The sequence below is a fragment of the Acipenser ruthenus genome, chromosome 15 (genome assembly GCF_902713425.1).
Source record: "Acipenser ruthenus chromosome 15, fAciRut3.2 maternal haplotype, whole genome shotgun sequence".
Taxonomy (NCBI): domain Eukaryota; kingdom Metazoa; phylum Chordata; class Actinopteri; order Acipenseriformes; family Acipenseridae; genus Acipenser; species Acipenser ruthenus.
The window spans coordinates 2,669,024-2,696,741 of NC_081203.1; the positions used below are offsets into that span (position 1 = coordinate 2,669,024).

Here is a 27,718-nt window from a genome sequence, read left to right on the forward strand (position 1 = left end):
TGTGTATAATATCTATAACTTACAGCCTGTAGGTGCTCTTGTAACTCTATGAATGTGTGACTCTGTTCTCCTGCCTCAGGAACTGAATGAGCTGGAGGGGTTCCGCGCACAGGCAGGCCGGGCAGCCCGAGACCTCGGCAGGGCAGAAGCTGAGATCGATCTGCTCCAGAAGCTGCTTAAAGACAAAGAGAAGCAGGTAAAAAGAGCCCACTTAACAACATGCTCAGTTCTGCTCCCCCTGAGCATCTCGGAGCGCTGCAGAGCAGATTTCATCGGTGATCCGAGGTGAGCGGGAGAATTCTGGCTCTGAGCCGCTCAGTTTCTGAACGCACCCTCTGGTTTTTTTTGTTTTTCTCTGCAGATGCTGGAGGAGGTGGATCGCACAGAGGCAGGGACCCTGACAGCCAATTCACAGCAGCAGGAGCTGGACAGGCAGGGCCGGACACTGGGCAGACAGCGGGCAGAGACCAAGCGCCTTCGAAGGCTGCTCAATCAAGCCAAGGAGGGTGAGGGAGGGTGCTCTTTTGCTCTGTTGCAAAAAAAATAGAAATGCAGTATTTGATGATAACCTGTTTTTCTTTGCACTGGTTGGAATCGCTTTAACGCAAAGTGAGAGAGTCACCCTTAAAGTCCTGACTTTGCCCTGTTGTGGTTTTAGATAACGCTGGTGAGATGGAGAAGCTGGTGGACGAGATCAGGGCACTGAGGGATTCCCTGGCCCAGCAGAACGAATATGTCTCCAGCCTCACTGACCCTGTCGGGAGGAGAGGACACTGGTACTATGTGTCATCGCCACCCAATGTAAGAAACAGTGTAGTTGTGAACCATCTTTTTTCTTCTGTTTGCTCGTGTTCCCTATGCATTGCTGCATATCGTTGCATATCAATTTAAAAAAAGCAAGAGCTGTGCCTGAACGTCCAAAGTTTATTTTGTTTGTTTTAAACCTCTTGGATTCTTTTAGGGATGTTGGGTTTGAACAGGGAAGTCTCTTTTTTTTTTTTTCTTCTTGCAGACGTTGTAATTCTTTAAAGACCCCCCCCCCCCCCCCCCCCCCAAAAAAAAAAGTGCAGCCAAAACTATGTTCATGACTAGCTGTATAGAAGTGCCACTTTGAAGTGGTCTTTTGGGTGATATTTACAGCTGTTAAACTTACTTATTATGCATCAAATGCAAAAACAAAGCTGTGTACAATAGGGCTTCAATTCCAAAGTGTCTCTTTCTAAACATGAAAATACTGGCGCAGCATTATTAACATGAATGGACAAATTTCATTCGTTTCGTTTTGTCCTTGCTTGCATTAGGCCCCGAGTACTGGATCACAGGGAACCAGAGACTCTGGGCTTGGCTCGCAGTACCCAGCCTCTCCCAGCAGGGGGCATAGCCAGTCGAGGCGTGAAAGAAAAAGAGAACGAGAGGAGCCTGCAGCACCTGCTACTGGAGGCTATTGGATTTACTCCCCAGTCAGGAACGGGCCTTGGAGAACACATAGTCGCAGAGGTAACTATGATTGCTGGCGTAATTTCAGTGCGTATATTGTTCACGCTGCATTTTGCAAATGGCAAAATCGGTCTTGAGATATCTTGCCAAGGTTGAAATTTGTCAGACCTGTTTTAAAAAACCATTAGTGGAAGGGCATGTCCACTCAAGTTACCTTGGTAGTCAGTCTAATAGTCAAAGTGTCAAACCCTTTTCAAGCTGAATTTACAGGTACCTAGTCAGGCTTAAATTGTAGAAGCACATCACGTAGGATGCATCTCACCATGGCTTTACCTTGTAAATGAGAAAGCCAGTAAAACTGTCTGGAAGCCCTGTTGTAACGTGAGCATCGTGTCTGGTATGTTACAGCAGGTGGCGATGTTGACAGTGGAGGCGAGAGCGACGGTAGTGTCAGTAGTGTATCTGGGCGTCCTTTCATCCCCCCTCCCGGCTCTGTGATATACACTGTGCTCCCGGATGGGGCACCCCTGCCTCAGGGCACTGTGATCTACGGACCTCCTCCCCTAGGCAGTGTCACTGCGGTGAGCCCCGGGACTGTGATCTATGGGCCCCCTCCAACGGGGGCCCAGCTGGTGTACGGACCCCCTCCTGCCAACTTCTCAGTCCCCCTCATCCCAGCTGGAGTCCTGCACTGCAACGTGCCTGATCACCACGAGCTGGTAAACCATTTTGATGTAACTTTTTGTACAGTTTTTTCTAAAAATCAAATTCAATAATTAAACGTGCTTTTGCACCTGTCTTGAACTTGCTGCTGCAGGAGAACGAGATCTCGAGGCTGGAGAGCTTGGTGGCTGAGCTGCGGAGGCAGCGACGGGAGGAGGAGAGGCAGGGGGGCTCGGCTCAGCGCCAGCAGCTGCTGGAGGTGGAGCGGCTGCACTGCGAGATCCAGACCCTGCAACGGGAGCGAGACACGCTGGAGCGCGAGGCAGAGGTGCTGCGCAGGGCCGGCCCCAGGCGCCACAAGCACAAGTAAGAGACAGACCTGAGGAAAATGTGCTGAGCTGGTGGATTTCAAGCAGCCCGCCGGTCTGTAATGTGAAAACCAAGCCTACCTTCAGAAAGGTTTGATTTAATTAATCGTTTCTGGTTCAACAAATGGTAATTGATGATAAACTACATTTTATTTCCAACTATTATCTCCAACTGTAATATTTCATTTCTAAAATGTGCATCACTCATAAAACGGCTACAGCAGTGTGTGTGTGTGTGTGTGTGTGTGTGTGTGTGTGTGTGTGTGTGTTGATATGTGTATTTGTATTCCTCAGGGACCTGCTCGACGGCACCCTCGGCTCTCTGGTCACCGAGCTGGAGATGGAGACGTCTCTGAGGCAGCACGGTGATATTGTGGATGAAATCGAGTGCGTTGAGAAGACTCTGCTGAAACGGAGGGCTGAGCTCAGGGAGGCAGACCGGCTCCTCATGGAGGCCGAGAGCGAACTGAAGAGCACCCAAGCGAGGGTAAGCAAGGACTGTGCCAGCCCAGCAGCCAGCACGGCTTTGCACGAAACACACCGAGCATCTATTTATCAAAATGCTATTGTTGCAAAAGTCAAATAAAATACACCAGGAATGCAAAAGGATGCCGGCACACTTGAGTGTAATCTTTCTCTGTATTTATATTTGTGTTCTTCAAAGTCATGATCTTTTGCAGTCTTTGTGATTTGGAGCAGTAGGATTTTCAATACTACTCCTGTCCAACGTTTCGTAAACTGGGCTCCTTCCATGTTTCAGACTAAAGACACTATCCAGCAGTACAGCGATGCGAAGCGGCACCTGGCAAATACAGAGAAGGACGCAGAGGAACTGGAGAACCGTGCCCAGGAAACCGCCACCGAGCTGGTGAAGGCCAGCCAGCAGCTGAGGTATTGGGGCGGTCCTGGAAAGCATGCTGTGGTGACATCACTTGAGTGTAGGCGTCTCAACATCCGTAGAAGACATTTCTACAAAGATGTCCTCGGAACACGCCCGCTTGTTTTGCAAGCGGGTCATGTTACACTGAGAAGTTTGGTAGGAAGCAACAATATTGAATATGTTATTGTGAAGGTACAATGCTTCCCCTGTATAAGGAAGCACTTCATACCATGGTCGTGACTCCCATTTTCCCATTAACGCCAGTATGCATAAATATAATGAGGTTTTCAGTGTGTGTGTGTGTGTGTGTGTGTGTGTGTGTGTTTGTATACACATAAGCAACTTAGTGTTTCCTGTAGGATTGTACAGGCTGATCTTCAGGAGCTGGAGCAGCACAAGGGTGAGCAGCAGGGCATCCTTCAGGAGATCAACGCAGTGGTGTCATCCAGAGACTCCGACTTCCAGGCTCTCAATCACAAAATACACGACATCACTGAGAGGTGGGCACCTGTTTGCAGGCTCTGATCTTCAAATGCAAAATAAACAAAAGAAAAAAAAAAAGAAACCGCGTATTTGACTTAATAACCCGAGGATCTTCACATGTGAAACAAATTACATTCTCAGAGTATAAATAAAGTGATGTCCTCTCCAGTTTCTACTTTCTGCATCAGTGCACCACTGGTCTTACAGGGGTTTTGAATGAAGATCAAAAATGAAGGCAGAATCAGTGCCAGATTGAGCTGCAATAAGTAATGAAAGCTGTTGTTTTTCTCTGTCTAGCCTGGAGAAACTGCATGCAGAACTGCAGCTGGCTGAGAGCAAGGAGGAGAAACATCTGGAGACGCTGAGGGAGGCAGAGAGACTTCTCTCCAGCAGAAGGAGTGAGCTGGAAAAGCTCAACAACGAGGTAAACCAGGCGAGCTTCTGCAGGGGAACTCGAATTCCCATTGCTGCATCTCCTAGCACTTCCCTACTTCAAACACGGTTAAGTCTGTATTTGGGTTTTATCATTCTGGATTCTTTACTCCCCTTTGCCCCCTATGTTTCCAAGATAAAACGATATAAGAAACCAAGTCAAGCAGACAAACCTTTCAGCTCTGTGCCCCCTTCAGTGTACTCAGCTAGTGCCTTCTGCAGTGTGCTAATTCATTCACTCATAAAGGCACTTGTCCAATTGACTTGGTGTCCTGTGGTTGTACCTGGGATTGCTTTTGAAGTCATTGAAGTCATGGACCACCTCCCTGCGTTTCCCACCATTGCAGGTGCACTTGCAGCAGGAGGAGGTGATGCTGCTGGACCGGAGGCTGGGCAAGAAGAAGGAGGAAGAGCGCCTCCTGCAGGAGAGTGTGGAGCACAGGAGAGCCAGTCTGGCAGGGGTGCTGCGAGAGGGGGAGGGGGAGGTGCTGGAGAAGCAGCGGCAGATCAAGGTGAAGGGAGAAGCTGGGATGCTGGCTTCACAGCTCAGCTACCACAGAACACAGCGACACTCCGCACGCTGACTCCCGTGTTCTAGCAAGGGAACAGACCTTCGGAGGACAAGCTGGATGTTTCTGCATGTTGAATCAAGGCTTGGGTGAGGGGACAGTTCACTGGACTGTGGCTGTTCCAGTCCAGAACCTTGCTCCAACCAAGTCCTTATAGGTTCAGTAATGAAGGGCCTGGTTGGAACAAAGCAAAAATCGGAATAGCTGCACCCTCTTCTGTTAGGACCTTTTTTGTTTTCGGGATCCTTCTGATCGTGTTAGAACAGGGGCAACGAATGTCGGATCTTTTAGATTAAAACTGCAGTCATTTGGAAGTCACAGAAGCGTCTTGTGTTTCTGTTCAAGGAGCTGACCGTGGAGCTGGAAGCCCTGAGTGCACAGAAAGGAGAGCTGAGCGCTCAGCTGAGCGAGAGAAGGTCTCAGCTCTCCCTGCTCAAGCAGGAGGTGCTGAGAGAGGAGGAGAGCCTGCAGAGTGCTCTCTCTCAGGTCAACAAACACAAAGCAGGTGAGTGAGGGGGTCTCCCGTCCAAAACATCTGAATGCACTGCACTGGGAACAAGTGCTTCATCAAGCTAGTGGCATTGGTGCTGTCCCGTAACAAGCTGCTGTTTGAAGCTCCATGCAAGCTGGTATCAAAGTGCAATAATAACTTGTAGAGGCGGCTTTAGTGCATTTAGAAATACACTGCGTTTTGAATACAAGGTGAAAGCTTGTGACACTGGGGAGCCAGTACGTTTTTAGTCCTGCGTTAACGCAGCTGTTTTTCCATGCTGGTCCTCTCAGTGTTCCGGGAGTGAGTGCAGTTCCTGTTGCTGTTGTAACTACTACTCTTCCTCGTTCCACGCTCACAGAGCTAAAGCACGTGTTGGAGATGCTACAGCTGGAGGACAATGAGCTACAGGGTGTCAAGATTCAGCATGACCAGAAGATGAACGAGCTGGAGAAAACGCAAGTGGCACTGCTGCAAGTGAGGCTCTCCCTTGGTATACCCACAGCTGGGGTCAAAGGGTTCAGGAAACATCAAACTGGGATTGCAGATCACTTGCATTTGAACATTGCAGCAAACCGTACAAGGGGATCTGTTTTAACGATCTGAACGATAGCGGACCGTAATAGCGGCACCTTAAAACCTGGACCTCATTTTACTGTATTTGTATTGTGTGTTGAAATACTAAAAGAAACTGAATACATTCAGTGACAAATGTTTTGACTAGTTCTATTCAATGTCTTGATTTTGTCATTGAGTTTCTTCTAGTGTTTCCAAATTAAGCACTAATGGGTGTTTTATATGTATAGATCTTTTTATTACTGTATGTAGTAATGCTGTTAAGAGGTGGGTCTTATAGAGTTAATGTAAAGATTAATATAGAGTTAATGTAAAGAGCAGCAGTGTTCAGATCCTCCGCTGTTGAGATCATTAACGTAGAGCCCGTTGTGTTCTGTGATCTGCAGGAGAAGGTGGAGCTGCAAGCCCTGCAGCAGGCAGCCCAGCGGCAGAGGGCCGAGGGGGAGAGGCACAGGCAGCTGCTGGAGAAGGAGAGGCAGGAGCTGGAGGGGCTGAGGCAGGAAGCTCACAGCCTGCAGGACAGCATTGACTCGCTGAGCAAAGACAAGAGCCAGCTGGAGGAGAAGTGCCACAGCACGGCAGCCAAGCTCGCCCAGTCCCAGAGGTGAGACCATCGGGGGTAACTTGAAGCTGATTGGTACAGCCCACCCTGTGTCTCATGCTACTGGATAGCTTTCTCGTACCCTGTTTGGGTGGGTTATGAGCAGGGATAAGAGCACTGGAAATTCAACCGAAATGTGTGGATTTGAAACAATTTAATTAAATAAATTGCAGTGAAAAAATCAACAGCCCGCTGTGCCTATTGGATGTTTCCTAGTAAAACTGCAACGCTGTATTCAGTTTTTCATGAGTTCTGAACACTGTTGTTTAAGCCTGACATGCACCTGTCTTATTCAGTTGGAAGCTTGTAAGAAGCCTCCTCCTCACTGTGCTCGTACCACATGCAGGCTCATTTTTACACAGGGGTTGTTTGTTTTCAGAGCTCTGACGGCCACTGAGGAAAGCTGCAGGGCGGCTCTGTCTAAACTGGAGGGTCTGGGGTCTGAGGCGTCCCAGGTGAGACAGGAGGTGAACCAGGGAAAGAGCCTGAGACAGGAGCTGAGCCGGGAAACCACAGCCATCCAGCAGCAGCTGCAAGGTACAGCATGACATGCAGGGAAGAGAGAGCGGTGTCATTTCAATCTCAAAATATTCCTTCACCAAACAAACTTCATTATCCCAGAATGACCTTCGCCACCTGGATACTTTTTCTAGGATGTACTGTAGGGTTTAGTAAAGGGTCAGCCTGTAGGATTGAAGCTGAAGGAGGATGCAACCTTTTTTATTTTCTTTCAGAGAAAACTGAAGAGCTGACATTGTTGAAAGATGACCTTCATGACACAAGAGAACAGCTCCATCTGGTGGAGGAGGTAATACAGGGGAGAGGGGGGGAGGAGGTAATACAGGGGAGAGGGGGGGAGGAGGTAATACAGGGGAGAGGGGAGGAGGAGGTAATACAGGGGAGAGGGGGGAGGAGGTAATACAGGGGAGAGGGGGGGAGGAGGTAATACAGGGGAGAGGGGGGGAGGAGGTAATACAGGGGAGAGGGGGGGAGGAGGTAATACAAGGGAGAGGGGGGGAGGAGGTAATACAAGGGAGAGGGGGGGAGGAGGTAATACAGGGGAGAGGGGGCAGTAGTAGTGTGCTCTATATCTCTATTTGTTGTGTGCTGGGTGTCTCATACTGTGATAAGAGATGTCACTTTGTGCAGTGTGGGCTCTAGCTGATCTGTTAATGCTTTCTGTTATAATAAGAGATGTCCTAAACTTTATTATCAATCACAAAAAATGAAGATTGTACTTGGAAACTACAGTACTATTAAAAATAATTGGTTGGTTTAACAGCCCGATTTTTATCACTGATCTTCAGTTGATTTCTCATTCGAGATTTCTACGTTTTGAAATCGGCGTTTTGCAGTCAATCTCGCTGACCCCTCAGCGGTTGTTGTGGTTTGTGTGCAGGATCTAAGAGCTGCCACTAGGAGGCGTGACGAGCTGCTGTCCGAGCAGGCAGCGCTGAAGGAGTCCTTGAGCCACAGTGCTCAGAAATCCCAGGAGAGCCAGTGGAGGGAGGAGAAGCTGAGCCAGGAACTGCAGCACCTCCACAGGGAGATCGACGACCGGAGAGCCAAGGTGGACCAGCAACAAAAGGTAGGTCTTTTATTGAAATGCAGGTATATTGAGCTGATGTTTGTCAGTCTGTTTGTTTTTTTTCTTTATAAAACTGTTCAAAAACTAAAGAAAAATCTTTCATAGAATCAGTGTTCAGTAATTCCTCATTGAGACATTTTTGGCCGGTTTCACAAAACCAGAATCTTCCTTACCTGAGGTTACAGGGTTGAGAAAAAGACTCCCATTGCATAGTAAAACCAGGAATGGATCAGACTGTGATCAGTTAAATAGAACACACCTGAGCTTGTTCCCTATACACACTGGGGCTGATCTAGCTCGTAGTAAACCTGGAATGGGTGAACAGGGTTGCGGTTGGGGTTTGCCCTGCTCTGTAATGATGGATCTGAACTGACTGAAGATCCTGCTCAGAGTTTGCAGGCTCTGCGGAAGGAGATGGCGGAAGAGGAAGCGTCCCTGCAGCGGAGAATCGAGTCCCTGCGGAGCCAGCTGGGAGCTGTAGATGCCGCTCTGACTGAGAGGAGCAGCCAGCTGGAGCAGGTCACAGCCAGGGTGTCTGAGCTGGAGGAGCAAGGCAGGGCACTGCAGAGAGACCAGGAGCAGAGTGCACTCCTCCAAGACAGGCTGGCAGACATCAGTAAGCAGCTGACTCTCTTACCTTGTGTTATTTTAACCTGTGCAGTGTTTTATAAATCATATCATTGCAGACCTCGATTTTTAAGAAACAGGCTATGCGTTTTTTTTCTCTCCCTGCTGGGTTGTAGAATTCAGGGTCACTGGTAGTAGAATGACCTTTATAGGAGGTTTATATACAGGGTGATTTTAGTAATCGTGGTTTGCATTGCTTTTAATTCTACTTAAATGTTGGCCAAACTGTGTGACAACATGTCTGTCCATAGAACTTTCTGCTTGGCAACAGTGTTTGTATTAAAATGGATGGCAGTGTAAACCATGCCAGCTGTCACTCTGTGGTCATGCCAATCTTTCCGTTTCTAAGGAAATGATTCATTCATTCGTTGATTCGTACGTTTTATTAGGACAGCAGCTGTGTGAAAGAGAAGCCGAGGCCCAGCGGAACGCTCAGGAGTCCCTGCTGCTGCGTGAGGAGGTGGAGAGGCTGCAGGAGCAGCTGGGCTCGGAGAGGAGGAGGGCAGAGAGGAAGGGGGCAGCCCTGCGAGCGGAGAACGACTCCGAGAGAGGCCAGGCTGAGAAGGCACTGCACGTGAGTGTGTTCAACTGCACTGAAAACAAACGTCCTTGATGCACAGAGGCTGCTGGTGCTGATCTGCGCTGTTTCTCCCCCGGGGTAGGAACAGCAGCAGGAGACGGGGCGTCTGCAGCGAGAGCTGGCTGCGGTGGAGCAGGCAGCCCACGATAACCACGAGAGAGCACGGAGCCTGCAGAAAGAGCTCAGCGCCGCCAGACAGGAGCTGCTGCAGCTCAAGGACAAGGTACCAGGCAGCCTCAAGTACATACTGCTGGCTAAGAGCAAGAGCATGGCAACTAACAGAAACTGTACTTATGTGATCATAATAAGCGTTTAAAAGTACAAAACAGGAATTAGTTGCAATATTCTTGCTAGTGATTTGATAGGAAATTCATCAGGTCATTAAGGCAGATGATAAACTTGTTTGACTGTATTTAAATGGCTGTACAATATTTTTTATATATATATATATATACACACACACACACACACACACACACACACACACACACACACATATATGCACATACAATACATGTACATTTTTATGTGTGCCTTTTGTTTATACATGTATATATGGATTTTAGATAGCAAAGGTCAATGCCTCTTCAGACCCGTAGAGGGGAATTGAAGGCTGTATGGAATATCCTGTGCATATGAGACTGCTTTGGGAGGTGTGTAACCTGTTCTGTGCTCAGCTGCGGAGCCAGGAGGAGGTGGAGCAGCGGCAGCGGGAGATCAGGGAGGCCATGCGGTCTCTGCGCTGTGAGATCAAGGCCGAGATCAGAGAGCTGGAGCCGGGCTACGCTCAGACGGACAGCCTCAAGGAGAATTACCAAAACTCTGCCAATAGGGGGAGCCAGCTGCTGCTGCGCGAGGAGGACAGCAGAGGCCAGCCCCGCTTCAACCTCAAGGTGGCGCATTTCTCTGTGTGCAGTATCGTTAGAAAACCATTCTTTCTATTCAGCAGCTTTTAATGCTGTAAATTAGTTCTAGTATTCAACAGGCTTTGTGCCCGAACGGGAGGCTTGTCCTGGACTAACGAATTCTCTGCCGTCCTTTCACTCTCTGCAGGATGAACAGTGGCGAGGGGAAGCACAGAGAGAAAAACTGCGGCAGCAGGAGGACCATCTGAAGGTGTGCTTCCGAACAGCTTCTAGTTCATACTGAGAGTGTCCGTGTTTGGGAGGAGGGAAAAGAAAACATTTTTGCATTTACAGATAAGCTTGGATGGATGGTTAAGGCTTTTATATCTTCATTAAAAAAACGATTTATACATTTCCTAGACATATTTCTGTGCAAGCCTGCATGCAGAGTTTTTGTTAGTGTGTTTTTGCTGCGCAGTTTTACGAAGGCTGTGCTTTTCTGCTCCCAGGCTCAGCTGCGCAAGCGCATGTGGTCGCAGGCGGAGGCTCTGAGCCAGCACAGGAAGCAGACCGAGGGCAGCCTGCACAGCCTCAAGAGACGAGTGGACGCACTGGACGAGTTGGTCAGCAACACCGCCGTCCAGCACCACCCTGGAGACCACCAGCTCAGAAGCAGCCGGGTAACCAAGCAGCCTTTTGCATTCATTTTATAACCAAGGTCCCTCCCTTAGGAAGTGTTTTTTTCTGGAGCCTATGGGCTGGTTGAGAGCTGGCTAATAATATAGTCATTTGTTGTAACCCACGCTGAGTAAAGTTGTGCATTGTGCAGTAAGAGTCAGAGATACAAGGATGGCAAGACTGCAGGAAGTCGAGGTTCTTTCTGCCGTCCTGGAACTGAAATGTATTGTTGTTTTCAGTCTCCGCAGCGTGGGAGTCTTAGCTCCCCCAGCAGGAGAGCGCCAGGTACTACACCCCGATCACACAGCATCCTGGGTCTCGAGTCCACAGGGGTGATCCCAGAGAGGGATGCAGGTAATATACCCGAGAATGACATGGATTCCCTAAACCCTTTTTAATACTGGTAAAATCAGCTCCTGTTGCTTTTCTCAAGGGAAGGAGTGTGTGTGTCAGAAACCACGACCATACGTTTTTGTGCTCTGCAGTTAATTACATGTGATTGTATCTGTTGGATCAAGGTCTTTGGGAGACATCTGTTTAAAATATATACAGTTCAGATGAAAAAATCGAATGCAACGCAAGTGTACTATTTATGTTGGTTGTATATTGACATGCAAATTTCTCGTTTTTAATTAGGAGGCAGCTGGTGACACAATTACCTACATGGCAGACCAACTGTGAACTGAAGAGATCCCCCTGCTGCCTCAATCTTTCACATCTTCCTTACAAATACAGCAGTTTTACCTCCTTACCTCCAGCTGGCCTGAGGTTCTTTGGTGTGCCAGGGATAGCTGAACAGAGGCACCAACATCTCATTTCAACATTATTTATTAAAGAAACATGAAAAAGACCTGAATTTGAAAACGCAAAGAACAATGCTGTTAGCAAACTATTTTGCTTCCAAGTGTATGTGGCACACTCGGATAAGTTAATGTCAGTGCCCCGTTGTCGTCGTGCCATCTGACTGTGCATAGAAAATAAGTGAAGTGTTGGAATCACAGCATGATTTCTCTGCAGTCGTTGGGCTACATAACGTCCATAACTGTGGCTGTGCTATGCAACCAACCACTGCAGTTTCTCTGCAAGTAGTTTTTGTACAAATTGTAAATTATTTTTAATGCAGGTTTATATAAATAAATATTAATTATTTTTAAGTGATTTGTACTGTATGTACTGCTGGTGCATTTTATTGCACTACACAAATATATATATTTTTTTATATATATGTGCAAAGCATTCTCTTAACTAAAACGTTTTAACATTTACAGATGTTTCTTTTTGATTTTATTAATTGATGTCAGTATGTGGTACTCTGAATGGGCCTTTTGTAAAAAGGAAGTCATGAATGACAAGCTCTGCACCACCCTCTCCTCAGGCTGAACATCCATGTCTGCACATTCATCTTTAATGGAACACTGGACCCATCCATTAACAGTTAAATTGTATCAAAAAGCTAAACAAAAAACCCTTTAATGATAACGTTTTCTAAATGCATATATTACTATGTACAGTAATATGTGCATACCTAGTAGTTGAAGAGTTTTTTTCTGAATGCATCGATTGCTGATTTGGTTACCTGTCCGCTATACACAATAAGGACACTGGCTGCAGCTGCTTTTGCACAGTCCTGTATAAAAACAGGTCTTGGGAAATGAAAGACCAACAGAGTGATCTAGATACAGGTACTTTATTTACAAATATTCAGATTAATAGCAATTTTGTTCCATCAAATGAAAAGTACAGCAGTCCGAAGAAAGTTGGTTTGTCACCGATATAAATAACAAGACCTATTGTAAGCGGTTTAAGAGTTAAAAAAAAACATTAATGAGAAATAGAAAAAAAAGAGATATAGAAACAGAAAACCAAGCACACATTTAATGACTTCAGCCAATTTCAATGTCTTTTGAGTTGGCTTTATAATGACTATTTCATATAAATATTATATATTTATGTTAGCAGGCTGTGGTCCTTGAGTTGGGCTGTTTAATAAATCATTAAAAAGTGATATTTTTTTAATATAGATTTCATATATGCTCCCAAGACACGAGCTGTAATTAAAGTTTGGTTTAACATTACTTGCATCTACTTCAATAAAAGGGCACATGCTCCGACTAAACAATACGAAGAACAAAACAGAGCAGAGGGAAAGTTCCTGAGGAACTACAGAGTCCAGTTTTGGCCTTTACATAACATGCCGTGTCCCGGTACCACATCAAACAAAAATGCTTTCGCTTAGTGTCAAAATTATCTGTGTTTTTTTTTTTTTTTTTTTTTTTTTAGGACTTTTGTTATTTTTAAGCGCAAGCTCCCATGCTTTTTACTAATTTCTACAGGGCCAAGCAGCAATGTGCCCAGAGTTTAGGGCAAACCAAGGACTGCGTTTACTAAAGCCATGATAAAGAAAAAGGTTACATTTCATTTGAAAATACAGTATGTCAAAACGCATTCCAATTCAGAGACGGTAAATACAAATTCCAAACGGTTAAGAGAAAGGTAGTACCAAGGCAGATAGCTGGTTACGTATCATGTTTAATGTTTGCTTATTAATAATTGCACTCATTAAAAATAAAAATGAATGGACAGTACCCTCTTTAAGACCTCTGCTATGTCACATTAACCTCTTACTTCTCCTCGCATGTTGCGATGTGATCTTTCCACCCTCAACAGACACCAAATTTATTAATTAACTACATATAGAGTGGGGGGGGGGGGGGGGGGACACACAAAAAAATGACTAATTCAGAAACAAGCATTCAAGCATACGTACTATTTTTATTTAATCTTGGAGTAGTTCCAGTGGGGGGGGGGGGGGGGGGGACTTTTTACTCTTAAAAAAAACTCCTGCAATTGAAAATATTTTTTTCAATTTAAACGCTGTCATATTATTTTCTTCGGAGCACAACCCAGCATCCTCCCCGTTTGGCATTACAGTGGTCTCGTCAGATTCAGAAGCTGGGAAGTTCATCTCTACACATACAGAGCAGGCTGCACATTAAAAGCTGGTGTATAATGAGAAATGGCACAGATTTAACACAGCACTTGAGCAGCATGACTCTCAATCCAGCATGTCAAGGACAACACAACGGCCCACCCCAAATAAAATTAAAAATATAATCATTTGCAGAGCAGGGTCTGTGACTGGTAGCACAGAAAGCAGCTTCCATGAACAGAAGGGAATCCAACAAGAAATTATCCAAAACAGACCGCCCAGTAATTCTACTGAATTACTGAATACAGTTAGTTATGTCGTCTGGGCATGGATACAGGGAGTTATGTCGTTTGGGGATGTCACACTCAGTGCCTTGCAGATCGTACTTTTATACTGAATGCAGCAAAGCATGTAACCAAACAACTAAACACATCGGCCTACGATCCTTTGAGACCGTCTTGAAATTCACATATCCTTTTAAATCTGGAATTCGCTAACCCTCGCCATCTTTGAAATGCTGCTGCTAACAAGCCTTCCGATTCAACCTCTGCAGCACGCTTTCTGAAAATGCCAGTCCTTGTATGTTAAAATGCATGTTTAATCAACAGCCTGACGTTGCACCTTGTAATAGTTTAAAACAGCGGTGAAATGCAGCCAACTTCCTTTCTTAGAAACCTTTCAAAATTCATTCCATCTCAGCCTCTGCTTCTGGATGAATGTACAATATATACAACACAATCCCCTTCTCCAAAAGACCAGGGAGGGTTCATAATTCCTGAAAACTTAAAAAGCCCCATGTTGAGAATGATCACGGTCTCTTTCCAAATCTTAAAATAAAAAAGACACATTGCAGCGTTATATTCAACACAGCTAACATAGTTCACAGTCTCCCCCTACCACCATCTTCCTCTCCCAACCCACTAGAATATAAGAATAATTTATTCATTCATTAAATCAGTTTAAAAAATCTAAATGCACCCTAAAATATTTCTACTGTATAGTAAAATCAGGTTTCCTGTGCAAAGGTATTTCCGGGCCAGTATTTTAGTCAAGGCTCTTATGCATGTATACAACAACGAAGTGAGAAAATACAGCCAGACGCAAAACTGCAAGACACCAACACAAGGAGGGAGAAGCATGTTATCACAAGGGACTGATACACACAGCAGAGCCGGTCAGACCATAGTGCAATGATGGAACAAAGCAGAAACAGACACATTATACAAGAAAATGCAACTGGTGTTAAAAGCAAATCTCAATACAGTTGTAAAAAGTTGGGTTTTGTTTTGTCGTTTCTTTTTATTATTAGTGATCACATCTATTTCTGTGCTTCACGGGGCAACATGACACAGTTTTAAAGAGAGGTCATACTGTACAAAGAGAGTGGATAATGTATTTTTTCTTTTAAAATCAATTTGTCTTCATTAAAATCATATTACACGCAGAATGCATTTATATGTTATAACACAGCTCCTTCAAAATGTATACACATTTTTCTTTCTTTTTTAAACACGTGGAAATACATAAAACAGGGTCTGGAATGGGGCTACAGTTGATGAGAGAAGTGCAGAAGAAACAAAACCAAAAGTATTATTTTTACCCTTTTTGCTTTTTCAGGTTAAGACTCGAGAAAAAAAAAATATATTAACTTAATGGGTAAAAAAAAACACAATTTCCTAAAGTATCAAGACAGCTGTCATTTTAACTACAGCTGATCGGTAACAGAATACAGATACAACCAATAGCCGTGTCTGCATACAGGAATGGAGAGCACATGAATGCTATGTGTCCTCATTTTCATTACCGTATTATCACTGAACTGTAATTTCCAAATCTTGCCACCAGAGGTCGCTAATAAGTTCAATACAAGCTGGAAATACAGGACAAGCAGCGATCCATCATGTTGGCTCGCCCCAAGCAGTGCTGCCTAAACACAGGTATCAAGAAGGATTCCACGTGTGAATCGTAAGTGCTTCAAGCACGTGCCCTGACCTGTCTGAGGCGTTTCCTTTCTATTAACATTTTTAACAGCAGATCACGTGACCAGGGGCTGTTCCTCTGATTGGGGGGTTGTGGTTCGAACCCTAACCCTTGGTTTGCATCACAACAGGCAGCCTCTAAACTCCACAGCAGAATATACCAGCAAACACAACACATACTCCAGCTTTTCAAATCTGCCATTCTGCAGGTCTGCTTTCACAGAGCCCAGCACGTTTCAGAATTTGTATAGTAAGCTCTTAGGCAAGAGAAGAAGGGAAGGGATTTTTCCACCATTGTTTAGGCAAACCACTTCAGATGCATTACCTATTGATCTGGAACTATCACGAGGACATTAAGGTGCAAAATCCAAAAGAAAAAAAAGGTCATGTAGGTGAATCACTGATAAAAAAAATATATATATCAGGACGTTTCGGACTACTACAAAAATGTGAATAGGACAGGCTGCTGCACTGGATTTACATTGTTGTTTGATGTAAATTATGCTTTACAGAGTAACGGAATGACTTAAATTAAATAAATGGAAAGAGATGCTTATTTCTTTTAGTTTCATGTTACCAACGTCTCAGTGGTGAGTTTTAACCTTGAATATCTTTTTTCATACATCTTTTTTTTTCTTAAATTTTAAATCCCAGACATAATGGACTATCGAATGGGGCTGGTATAGTGGTGAGGGAGGGGGGGGGGGGGGGGGGGGGGCGACGACAAGGTAAGGTAGGAGAGGGAGAGCGAAAGAGGGAGGGAGGCAGGCAGGAGGAGTTAACAGCCTCCCCCCTTCCATCCACCCCCCCCCACACACACACACACACTTGTGGAGAAGTGAGGTGAAGGTGGTTGGGTCTTCCCCACTGCGGACGTCACTAGCAGCCACACCCTTCCCTTTGGGGCTGTGGTTCGCTTGTTAGCCGGCCTCCCTGGGGAGCAGAGGGCTTGTGCTGTACCCCGGACTCGGCTGCGTTTAGGTCCAGGCTGCCGTCCTGAATGTTTTGGAAGATCTTCTTCGCGGCCTCCAGGAATGCGTCTTCAACGTTCTCGCCTCTAGAGGGAGACAGAGAGCAAAGACACGGCTAAGCAACAGTTAAATGTTATCCTTAAAAAAAAAAAAAAAACACGATCTGAGCATGTGAACGGTAGAAGAATCGCACACCATACAATCTCTGTGTGTAATTAAACTGTAGTCGCTTATCCAAAAAAAAACATTTGGTGTTTGATATTTAAATAAAATCATTTTCCTCTGCAGTTTAAACAAACAGGTAAAGCATTACTCACGTTTTCGCACTAGCTTCGAGGAATAACAGCCCTGTGAAATAAGATGCATGTGTTAATTTCACATTAGCGATGCTTGCAGCCTATGAAATATTAAAGTAGAAAAAAAATAAAATAACAGGGAAACTAGACTCGTGTTTATGTGAACAAAAACAAAGTATCCCTGGGGGTACAGTAAGAACTATTCTAATAGGATGGTTTAAAAAATAACAACATGGATATGGGGTACAAATGAGTAAATTATGTCAAAACAAATTTAACTACAAAACTATTACTATACAAATTGTGAAACATGACGGGCTCCGTGAAAGCAGCCCAACAGATCCGCAGTAAACAGACCCACCGTTCTCTTCTGCAAACTGCTTGGCTTCCTCATACGTGACGTCTCTCTGAGCCTCTAGATCTGCCTTATTTCCTATAAGAATTATCACCTGTCGAAGAAACAGACCCGGGTTGAGACTTCGGACACATAATTGGATCGTGATGTATAGCGCAAGCACCCTTGAACAATAACCTCCACGCCAAAACAGTCTGAATAGCCCTCTAGAAACTGGCATTGATAAAAAGAAAAAAAAAAAATCAACTACAGTGTGTTTCACTTCCCACTCAGCCAGTCTGTGGTTTCCTAACACACCGGTACATTGCTCAATTCATTTCGATGGGATATCGAGTTATGCTGAGTTTTGTGAAGAGCTGAAAAGGAAAAAAAGCAGGCTAGTATTTAGCAGTGCTCACACTGTTGCACACAGCTCCTGGTTGTGCTTTAGTTTGACTACATGGGACTCAAGCATCACAAAAAGGTGCAGCTCTGCTGCATTAGCATCTCTGTTAACAGGAGTGGACAGTGGCAAACAGGGATGTGTGTGTGTGTGTTTAAAGTGTTTCTATTGGGGGGGGGGGGTGATAAATTGTGCAGGTCTGTTACCTTTCCAATACAGGTCCCTGGAATGCTCCCTAGAAAAAGTAGGCACAGAGTTCATGGATGTTTCCTCTCTACAGAAGATCAGAGCATCTGTCACAGAGATGGGAGGTAATCCAGTACTTAAGCAGCAGAGAGAGACACTCAGGAGGCAGTGCAGCCCAGTGATTCCCAAGGACAGGGAGACAGTGTTAGAACTGAGAGGCTGTTAGGTAAAGCAGCTTTGTGGCTGCAGCAGCATAGAGGTTACAGCTCAGGACTGAAGAAAAGATTGCAGTGGTTAGAACGCTGCAACAGGCAGTCACTGCAGGAAGTTAATATGCTGAAGACACAGACTGCTGTTTTATAAGTCAGAGCAGACACTGCCAGCAACACCTAGCTATGAAACTAGAAGAATCCCAGTGGTGTAACATTCAGGCCCTTGGTGGTAGTAATGGTAACTACAGGAGGAGGATACAAAAAGACTGTGTGGTGCACCACCTGAAGGGATTGAGCACAGTGACGAAGGCGTTAGGCACGCGCCATCTAACCAATCTGATAGGGATTGAGCACAATGACGAAGGCGTTAGACACGCGCCATCTAACCAATCTGATAGGGATTGAGCACAGTGACGAAGGTGTTAGAGACGCGCCATCTAACCAATCTGATAGGGATTGAGCACAGTGACGAAGGTGTTAGACACACGCTATCTAACCAATCTGTTCACTTACAGTATTAGGGTTGGTGAGGTTTCTTGCGTCTGTCAGCCAGCTACTAAGATGGTTGTACGTGCTTCTCCTAAAATAAAGATTAAAAAAAAAAGTTAAAAAGCATCGTTGAATACAAATACCTGCCATCACCACACCCCAGTACCAAAACCACTCTGCTCCAGTTCTAACAGAGACTGGTGTGACAGGTTTCCGTTTATGAAGAGGCTTTGCATTTCTGACAGTATGTAAACACAGCCTTCTATCACGTGCAAAGCTGTACAGTGTACTCTTGAGTTAAAGCTCTGTAAAGAGGTTGCAGAGTCACTGCTGCAGACAACATGGTCGTCTAGGCAGGAGCAAACAGTCATATACAGCTATAAGGGTGTCACTGCACGGTCACTGCAAGCATTTAAAAAGATACAAAATCAATCCAATTAAGATGAACTCATGATTGTCAAGCTGTTCTGCATTAACATGTCAATTTCGGCTCCCTGAACAGGATCTAAAAGGCAGTATCATTTTAAAATGCAGATACGCATTCAAGCTTTTGCTCAACAGAAGAATTTCAGTGCCAGTTCCATCTGACTCTTGGGCTTCAGAAATGTGTTCTTTGTACCAAGTGATGTCATGGAAAAAAAAATATTGAGAAGGCTGACATTTGGGACTCCATTACAAAGAACCAAGTGCTAGGAGCCGCTCGATTTATTTATTTTTTTTACCGGGTGCTCAGCAGAGACACCATTCTTTTGTTTCTATGGAGTAAGGCAAGGTTGTGGTCCAGGACTTCATTATTGGAGATTATACAAGCCGAAAACAAGAGCGCTGTCCTTGGAGAAGCTGCTATTTTCTGCAGTAAATGCAAGCATAAAGCTTTACCGTTGTTTTGTTTTTATGTTTTCAGCTGATACGTGTTGGTTTCCCCCTTCTCTCAACACAACACATTACAGTATGGAGATTTGGAAATAATGTGTGTTAGCAAATAAAGTTAGCACAGCAGTAGTTATTGTAACTATTAGACTTCAAAAGCTTTCATTCAAGGACACCCTGCTATACCATTCAGAGGTGCTGGCAAATGGACTGTCCAAGCTACCCCCCCCCCCCCCCCCCCCGAGGAGGCTCTGAAATCTAGAATTTCCGTTACTTTATAAATCACAACCTAAATGTTTACCGATGTCCCACTACGGACATAAATCATAGCAACGAATGTTTGTGACTATAATAAAATCCAAGTATCTGCACGTAACCTCATGTTTCGCGGAGATGCTGGCGAAGGTTTCACGTTTGACAGCGGCAGCGGCGAGCGTCTCACCTGGTGATGTCATAAACCATCAGCGCGCCCGCAGCTCCCCTGTAGTAGCTCCGTGTGACGGCTCTGAACCGCTCCTGTCCTGCCGTGTCCCAGATCTGCAGCTTGATCTTCTGACCGCTGACTTCGATTATCCTCGTCCCGAACTCCACTCCGATTGTGTGAGGGCAGTCAGCCATAACTGCGACAGAAGAAATGCAGGAATTAAAAACACAAGGTAGTACTGCCCTCCACATGGCTGCGCATAATTCAACTCCCAAGCCCCACGTTGAAATCTGGAAGGGCTTTGTGGGTGTTTCATGTATTTCAGCCGGAGATGCACTAAATGTTCCCTTCATATCCCTTCTCCCACCACTAAAATGAAGGCTGACCATATGTTCTATTGAATTCGGGTCACGTGAACTAAAACAGGGAGGCATTCTTCTGACTCGTTTGGATGTCTTCACACACCTTTGAATGTAACACACATGTAAAACCACACAGACAGGTGTAGGGTCCACAAACTTACATTTCTTTTCTGTGAACTGATGAAGCAAACATGATTTCCCCACTCCCATGTCCCCTGCAAAAAAGAGAAATGTATATATAATTAGCGCAAAATCAGAGAAGCGGTTTATGGAACAAATGCATACATGAAAAAGAAAGACCTTGTACTAATTTTTGTATCGATATTATGTTTAAAAAAGATACTGTATATATAGAGAAACCTGTTTTTTACACAGATTTTAAAATGTCAAACACTTTGCAAATGTAGATTAACATAATCCCCATACAGTAACTTTAGATTAAAAGAAATAAAGAAAGAAAAATGGAACTGATGAGGAGCCACGTCCCACACTTACCAATAATGATGTATTTGAAAATATAGGAGTAGTTGTACGGAGCGGTGGCCATTCTGGCTCTGAAAGAAACCGAGCACAAAATATTATACAAGTGTGTTTTACAAAGGAAAGCAGACCACAGCCCTGACTCGCACAGGACTAAAGATCCCCACAAACAGGTGGTTTCAGGATTTTTACTGACATCGGTGAAATTTAGTCCTGTGCGAACCGTCTGTTTCTTTTTATCCCAGATAATTCTCACAGAGGTGCTCCGATTTCTTTACAGGACATCGGGACCTTCTGTAAAATTTCAAACTCAGGGGTCCTGTGTCTTTACTCCCGTGCGGATCATCAATGTCAGGGTTATGTCACAACTGATGCAGCATTTCCGGGGTATTCGTCTCAAAGCAACACCAGGCTTTACAATACATCATAATATTAAAACTGGTACGATCTGTCCCGAGATTCTACAGTTCAGTAAAATGCAACGACTGGGCAGAACCAAACTGGGGATCAGGGGAAAATACAAAATATTAATCACCGACTCTTAAATGGATGCTTTGAACGTTCATTTGAAGGCATGTATGGAAATACATATCACTCAAAAAGGACGAAATGGTTATTCTAGCCTTAGGAAAAGAAGGTACAACGAAATTATTTATTTACACCCGGTTTCCCCGTTTACAAATCATTCACAAAAGCACCTTCTCTTGCCACAACATCGCATTTCATTTTGAATTTACAGACTTTTCTTGATGAAAAACAAATCCAAGCCTGGGAGCTTAACTAGACGTCCTCCTCTGAGGACACCTGATTTTTGGTCCTGTGCGAATCATGCTCAAGAAAGACTCGCTTTGAGGAAGCAGGCATTGAAAAAAAAACTTTCATGCTGAGTATTACACCTTGGGGGTCAAAAATAAAAGACATTATCAAAAGAAGAGATGCGGGAGATCTTGACAGTTTACTTTCATATTCTAAATACAATACAGAAGCTTTTTGTTAAATCATTACTGTTAAAATAGCAGAACAAACGGAGCACTTCAACTTGAATAAACCGGAATAAAACAAGACCAAAAGTTTCAACACCATGCCAAGTTGCCATTTAGTTCAGATTTTGAGAAGAGTGTTTGTTATGGATGGATGGACGGACGATCCATACGATGAAAACGTTTCAATGTGATCGTGTTTGTATGTCTTCGTTTTGATTACAAAGCATTGGACAGAAAAAGCCAGCCCTGGGTTTAGAATGAGAAAAAAACACAAAACAAACACGACAACTGAACGAATGCAAACCTAACTGACTCTACAGCCCTCTGAATGCAAGCACTGCTCCCTAGCACCAACAAGCTGGGAGACACTAGTCAAAATACCTGTCTGCAACTGGCTCATAAAGGAGTCAACAATCTGCGCTGTTCAGAAACAACAAGAGCTTACCGAACAGGAAATACCCCCACCTCCCCGAGTAAAAACACACTCCACCCTGTACAGAACGCCACTCTTATGATCTGCCTTTATAGCTACATCTGAGAGACTGTGGTCATGTGTATAGAACAGGTACTGCAGCGTCTACTGTGCGCATGTGTATCAATCTTAAGGAACCCTTTCTTCATTAACGTTACCGCGTTACATAATGCTGCAGACAAAGCATTCAGTGAAATGACCCAGTGACTGACTTCTTGCAGTGAAGGACAGAAGCACTGAAGAAACAGAGTATCGTTGAAGGCTCTTTGTCATCGACCCTAAATACAGAACACAACTAACATCCCTGAGAAAATGGAATGCTATGGCGGTGAACATCTTACATTTGGCCAGGTGCTGGAAACTTAAACATTGTCTGTAGGCAGGTGTTTTTACTGGCACACCCCTGAATGGCTGAACTTCTACACTTGGTTGTCAGTGGAGGCAGGCGTTGCTGATCTAGTATACAGCATATATATTTTATATCTTTTAACAGGATATTGGAAGATGGTTTGTATATAAGCAAACCAGTATCAGCTGGAGGGTTTGGTGCATGCGTTCAGTTTGGGCTTACATGTTCACTGTTCACCAACCCCCTTTCTCTCCCTGCCAACAACGTATGAATCACCATATTTCTTAAGTGACAGCACCCTGATTTTAATTCTTCGCAATTCATCCAGCTGGGGGAGGAAGACATGGATTCAGGGCAAAGCATGAAGAGAGAGAATAAAAAAAAGAAATTGTTTAGCAGTATTATAATCTGTAACATGGATCAGAGTTTTACTGTCAGAAGCCAATGCAAAGAAAATCAGCCACACTGCCTCTGTTCCAGTCCAAAGTGGTGAAAATGAGCAAGTTTTAGTTCATGGGGCAAGCGGTGTGTGTGTGTGTGTGTGTGTGCGCACACACAAGAAATACAAGATGTAAAAGAGATAAGCGTGTGAAGTTTCAAAGTAGGGTCTTTAAGAAAAACTGTGGAGAAAGATTATTTAGAAAGGGGTTGGAAGCAAGCAAGGAAATTAATCCATCAAGTGATAATAGTTTAGATGTCACTGTACATGTGATTTTTAAGATGCACCAGAGAGGTACATTATTTTACCTTTCATGCAACAGTAATGCGAAATGCTAGCATACAGACTATTGTTTATTGGTCTTTGAGCACAGCCTGAAGAGGACAAACGCAAAGCACACGCTCTCCAAAAACACCAAAAAAAGCGAAGATGCGCATGTTTAATTTGCCAGGTGGAAGCTAAACAAATAATGGCTGCAGGCAAAGATTTCAAGTGGAACTTGTCGGTATGTTTGCAGAATGTATAAATTTCTATCCTGGTGGTGAGAATTAAAGCAAGTGTTTTCCAGCGTTCTGCCTAGGTTTCAAAAAGATCTCTTAGCTAAAAACTGAAGGCAATTTTCACAGTGACGTGCCAAGTTCCTGAGAGGGGATAGCCTATTCTGTAGTGCAATTCTTGTTTTACATTTAGACAACTGTGTTTGTTGCAAAAAAATAATAAATAAATAACCCTTCAGAGATTGACAAGCAAGCATATTGGTTTTTAAACACATTTTTCAGTCATAAATTGTGTTAGGTTTGTGACTTTATATTCTGGCAATTCCATTAAAAAAAGCAACACTTAACCTGGATATTGTAACGCTGTCTTCGGTACAAATCCATTAAAAGTGGCTTGCAAACACAGAAAATCTTTTTTTTTTTTTTAATATGCACCACTACTAGCTTGAGAAATGGTTTTGTTCCCACATGCAGCTCTATTGCATTTCACTCCAGGAGTTTGTTGATGGAACATCACTTTCCTAATCCTAAGGACTAGGTAAATGCATTGCAAAAATGTTAGGGCACGCTTAAGAGTAAGAAAACTCATTCAGGTTTTCAAAACAGTACTTAAAAAAAACATGCAAAACACACAAGACTGTTTACAGGCACAAAAACGCATCGCAGTGCAAATCACATTCTTACGCAGCACAGAGTCTAAAGTGCCAGTGATCAAGCATTTAACAAAATGTTGCTCTTAGATTACTCATGCGCAAAATCAGTAGAGGGGCTAAACCTCTCTAATCTCACTCTAAAGAAAACCTACAGTCCACTAAGCATTTCAATTACTTGCATTATTCATAAAGCCACTAGGTCAGTGTCTTAAACAGCAGCTACAGATTCTAATCTGGCATGCAATTCAACAGCAGAAAAACGAAGGTGTCTGTAGAGGCAGAAACGGGAATGCTACGTAAAGTGGCAAATAACAAAATTAAACAAAGACATTTATATTCTGCTTTAAGGCTAAACAGTCAAGCGTGATACAGCCAGCATGCGATTGCCTGCAAGCACAGACTAGGCAATAGAATTAGGGAACACCAAGAGATCACTTTCTTACCTGTAATCTCATCTTTCTTAAACAAAACATGAGAGGCATTTACTTTAAAAAATGCAAACTCAAACAAGGACGATCGAACACAAGTTGTGAAACTGATACATTCCCGGTTCCAAGCTGATTATATTGCCTTACCCCAATAAGTACATTCACATAACTGCAGTCAATCTATGGTGGAATTGCTTTCAGTATCCCTTTATGGTTATCTATGAGCGAGCGAAAGATCCTATTGTCCTTTTTCATGTGTACAGACAATCTCATATCCTGGCTGCACAGGACAGTCATGTGATATTTAACTTCCCAGATGTAGGCTTGCTTCCTCTATGTTAAGGGATTAGTTCATAATTCTGTTAATGTAGGTGAAGACTGCATAGCACCTCTCTCCACCTCAGAGATGCACAGTACACCATGGTTTTAATTTCAATCAACTAGAAATTTACTGGGCGAGTCAGAAATCAAGCATCATAGGATCGATACACATACGCACATAAGATTTTATAAAAACTGGACATGCACGAATTATTAATTCATCATGGGTTTTTTTTTGTTTTTAATTGAAATATTCCAAAAGTGGAGTGCACCTGTAACACACTTTCTGATGTTTCCAGCATTTACTGGATGTTTAATTGCACTTCTTGGCTTGTAACTATGGGCTTGTTCTGGGGTCAAAGACCTTTTTAACCAGTCACATGTTTTTGCAAGGCATTCCCTCAGCCTTTGTCTAACATTCGCAAGACTCTTATCAAAAGAAACTCTCCCTAATTCTAGATCAACTTCTCGTCCACCCCAGTCTAAATTGCATTGTTAAGCGAGAAAGGACCAGTGTTAAAAGTGACTGACACAGATCCGAGTGAGTATCGGCAGCTGCCATACCAAAACGAAAGGCATTTTTGATTGGCAAGGCAAATACTGGCGTGCATCATACCATTCATGACAAGACACCTGACCCAGCAAATGCTGACTTGTGAATGCGGTTCCAGTGATTGTACCCATTCAATGAATGGAAATAAGTCACTTTGACAGACACAGTCTGTACTTAGATGATACCACACAGTGGAAAGGGGGAACCTTAATTTGATTAATTACAGTTCTTACTCCTGCAGTATCTCAATTGTCCAGAAAAAAAGACGCTGATGAAAATGAATCAATACCAACCCTTCTTCGTTATCTAAAGCACAATACTTCACACTGGACTTACCTTAAAACGACCAGTATTATGCTGTGACCATTTGTCTTAATATTCTGTTCAACTGTACCATTGCATTACTTGCTGGAAATCTCGATCTAAAATATGATGTCACATTTCACAAGTGGTATTTCACACTGCCTTAACAGAAGGCATCTGACAGACAAGACAGCAAACTGACAAAGTGACAGAAGAAAAAAAAAAAAATTACCAGGTTATTTAATTTACAAATATTTTAGAGGCTTGCACAGTTGAAACGTCACATGCACTTTGTCCTACACGGACAGTTTTACTTAAAAAAAAAAAAAAAAAAAAAAAAAAAAAAAAACTACCTTATTTTGAAAAATATGTACTGTACAATCAATCTGAAAACATTTTAAAACACAAACTCTAAAACGTTTGAACTAACAGATAACATAACCCGTATTTTACAAGACACATTTCAAAGGACGCTGTTGTGTCTCTGTCGTGTTCCCATTGAGCCGAGAATGACACACAGCCAGGCCTGGTACCGTAGCAATACCAGGCATGTCATTCATGAAATTAACCTTGTTTACAAGCTAAAAATACACACACACACACACCGGGTATGCTTTTGGTGCGCCTTTTTAACTTTGATTTATTTACTGTATTCTTAATTTGTTGAAATTTGTGTAAACCCTTTTGTCAAATAACCGATATTATCCCAAATAGCCAGGCATGGATAATATAAAGCTTCACTCACTATGCGTTACCGGTACAAAAAATAACGACAGTGAATTTAAAATACAATCCTAAAAAACACAACGTGTTTAATTCTTTTTCACCAACCAGCAGTATAAAATACATACTAACACAAAAAAACAACGCTGCACCGGGGCACGAATGACATGTCAAAAACAAAACCGAGAAATTTACATCCTTCCTTCAGCAAAAGCAACACTAAACAGTGCAAACATATTCTGGCACGAATCGAAATGCAATCTATGAACTGCTGAAACAATACAGCAGTTAAGAGTGCGGTTTAAAAACGCTTTAGTAATGAAATGGTTTTGTTGTTGTCTGGTAGGGTAAGGCCTAGTCCCTTGCTATATCCCAGTCGTTAATACCGACTGACACAAACTGTAAATGAAACCAGCCACTGCATATCACTTCAATGCAACTCGTCTCCCAAACCTTAACGTCGTTATAACTGTTAACTGAACGCCGCTTAACTTCCAATGACATCCCAACCGGGTTTTAATTTACAAAACAAAATCTCTTCCGGATAGCAAGAATCAGAACTAAGCGCCGCGCAATTAAGCTGGTAAAAAAACCGAATAAAAACACATACATGCAATTTAAGAAATCGCCTTTGCAATGCACCGGTTATCAGAGTAATGCCATTAATACCTGTCGACAGTATGATTATTTCGACCTCGGCTCTGTTTGGATATATGGGTGTAGTCACCCCTCCTCCTTCCTGCTTTTTTTCCCCCTCGACAATGGACAATTTTCTTCCACGTTTAGCCTAATTTTTACATTTTCTGCGGGTCCGTGAGCCCTGGCCCCGGGCCGGTGCCGCGGTGGAAGGTGTAAGACATCGTTATTGGTGGTTGTTAAGGGGTTCCTTACCGTTATTGTGTGGGTATTTTCGTTTTATTTCGGCTCTTTCAGGGGATCTGCGGGTTATCCTGGTGCTAGAAGTGTTTGCCTTTCCAAGATGGCGGGTTTCGCTGCACAGGGTTTCCTCCGTCACATACAATGGGCTTGTGGGACAAAGGGCAAAACGCTGAGAGGCGCCGCGCAGCTGCACCGAAATGCACGCATGTGACAATAACGACACCTTATCAAACTGCGCTTATTATTGTTATGAGATATACGTGAAATAGAAATATTAAAAAAAAAACACGCCAATGCAATCCCTTTATTAGGGCAAGGTCACGGACAGCAAACTCCGCGGTGTCTCTTTTCCAGCACTAACTAAAT

General features: G+C 43.7%; 2 protein-coding genes across 5 annotated transcripts in view; one reads left to right on the plus strand and one right to left on the minus strand.

Annotated features, from left to right (window-relative positions):
* Positions 1-13,534, plus strand: part of LOC117422064 (centriolin-like) — a 29,881-nt gene extending 16,347 nt beyond the window's left edge. For 2 of the 3 annotated variants that reach the window (XM_058986802.1, XM_058986804.1), the window contains 25 exons: positions 80-196; positions 362-506; positions 659-801; positions 1,302-1,497; positions 1,846-2,156; positions 2,255-2,466; positions 2,763-2,955; positions 3,229-3,359; positions 3,708-3,848; positions 4,129-4,255; positions 4,611-4,775; positions 5,178-5,337; positions 5,684-5,799; positions 6,285-6,502; positions 6,879-7,036; positions 7,234-7,307; positions 7,899-8,087; positions 8,478-8,703; positions 9,104-9,288; positions 9,377-9,517; positions 9,972-10,187; positions 10,348-10,410; positions 10,649-10,819; positions 11,057-11,171; positions 11,454-13,534. In XM_058986802.1, coding sequence (XP_058842785.1) covers positions 80-196; positions 362-506; positions 659-801; positions 1,302-1,497; positions 1,846-2,156; positions 2,255-2,466; positions 2,763-2,955; positions 3,229-3,359; positions 3,708-3,848; positions 4,129-4,255; positions 4,611-4,775; positions 5,178-5,337; positions 5,684-5,799; positions 6,285-6,502; positions 6,879-7,036; positions 7,234-7,307; positions 7,899-8,087; positions 8,478-8,703; positions 9,104-9,288; positions 9,377-9,517; positions 9,972-10,187; positions 10,348-10,410; positions 10,649-10,819; positions 11,057-11,171; positions 11,454-11,467 — 3,927 coding nt within the window. In that variant the 3' untranslated portion in view covers positions 11,468-13,534. Of the gene's footprint in view, positions 1-79; positions 197-361; positions 507-658; positions 802-1,301; positions 1,498-1,845; positions 2,157-2,254; positions 2,467-2,762; positions 2,956-3,228; positions 3,360-3,707; positions 3,849-4,128; positions 4,256-4,610; positions 4,776-5,177; positions 5,338-5,683; positions 5,800-6,284; positions 6,503-6,878; positions 7,037-7,233; positions 7,308-7,898; positions 8,088-8,477; positions 8,704-9,103; positions 9,289-9,376; positions 9,518-9,860; positions 10,188-10,347; positions 10,411-10,648; positions 10,820-11,056; positions 11,172-11,453 lie in introns of those variants that run through there. The other variant, XM_058986803.1, reaches the window with a different exon arrangement.
* On the minus strand, positions 12,489-27,584 carry LOC131697513 (ras-related protein Rab-14). Of its 2 annotated transcripts, none has more exons than XM_058986805.1 (8): positions 27,365-27,584; positions 20,768-20,826; positions 20,434-20,487; positions 19,929-20,106; positions 18,641-18,707; positions 17,354-17,441; positions 17,014-17,044; positions 12,489-16,782 (listed from the first exon to the last, which is right to left on the minus strand). In XM_058986805.1, the coding sequence occupies exons 2-8, from the start codon at positions 20,817-20,819 to the stop codon at positions 16,605-16,607; spliced, it is 648 nt and encodes a 215-aa protein (XP_058842788.1). In that variant the 5' UTR covers positions 20,820-20,826; positions 27,365-27,584; the 3' UTR covers positions 12,489-16,604. The 2 variants fall into 2 exon arrangements, with proteins under 2 accessions (XP_058842788.1, XP_058842789.1); XM_058986806.1 differs by lacking the exon at positions 27,365-27,584 and adding an exon at positions 27,143-27,166.
* Between the last annotated feature and the right edge of the window lie 134 nt (positions 27,585-27,718).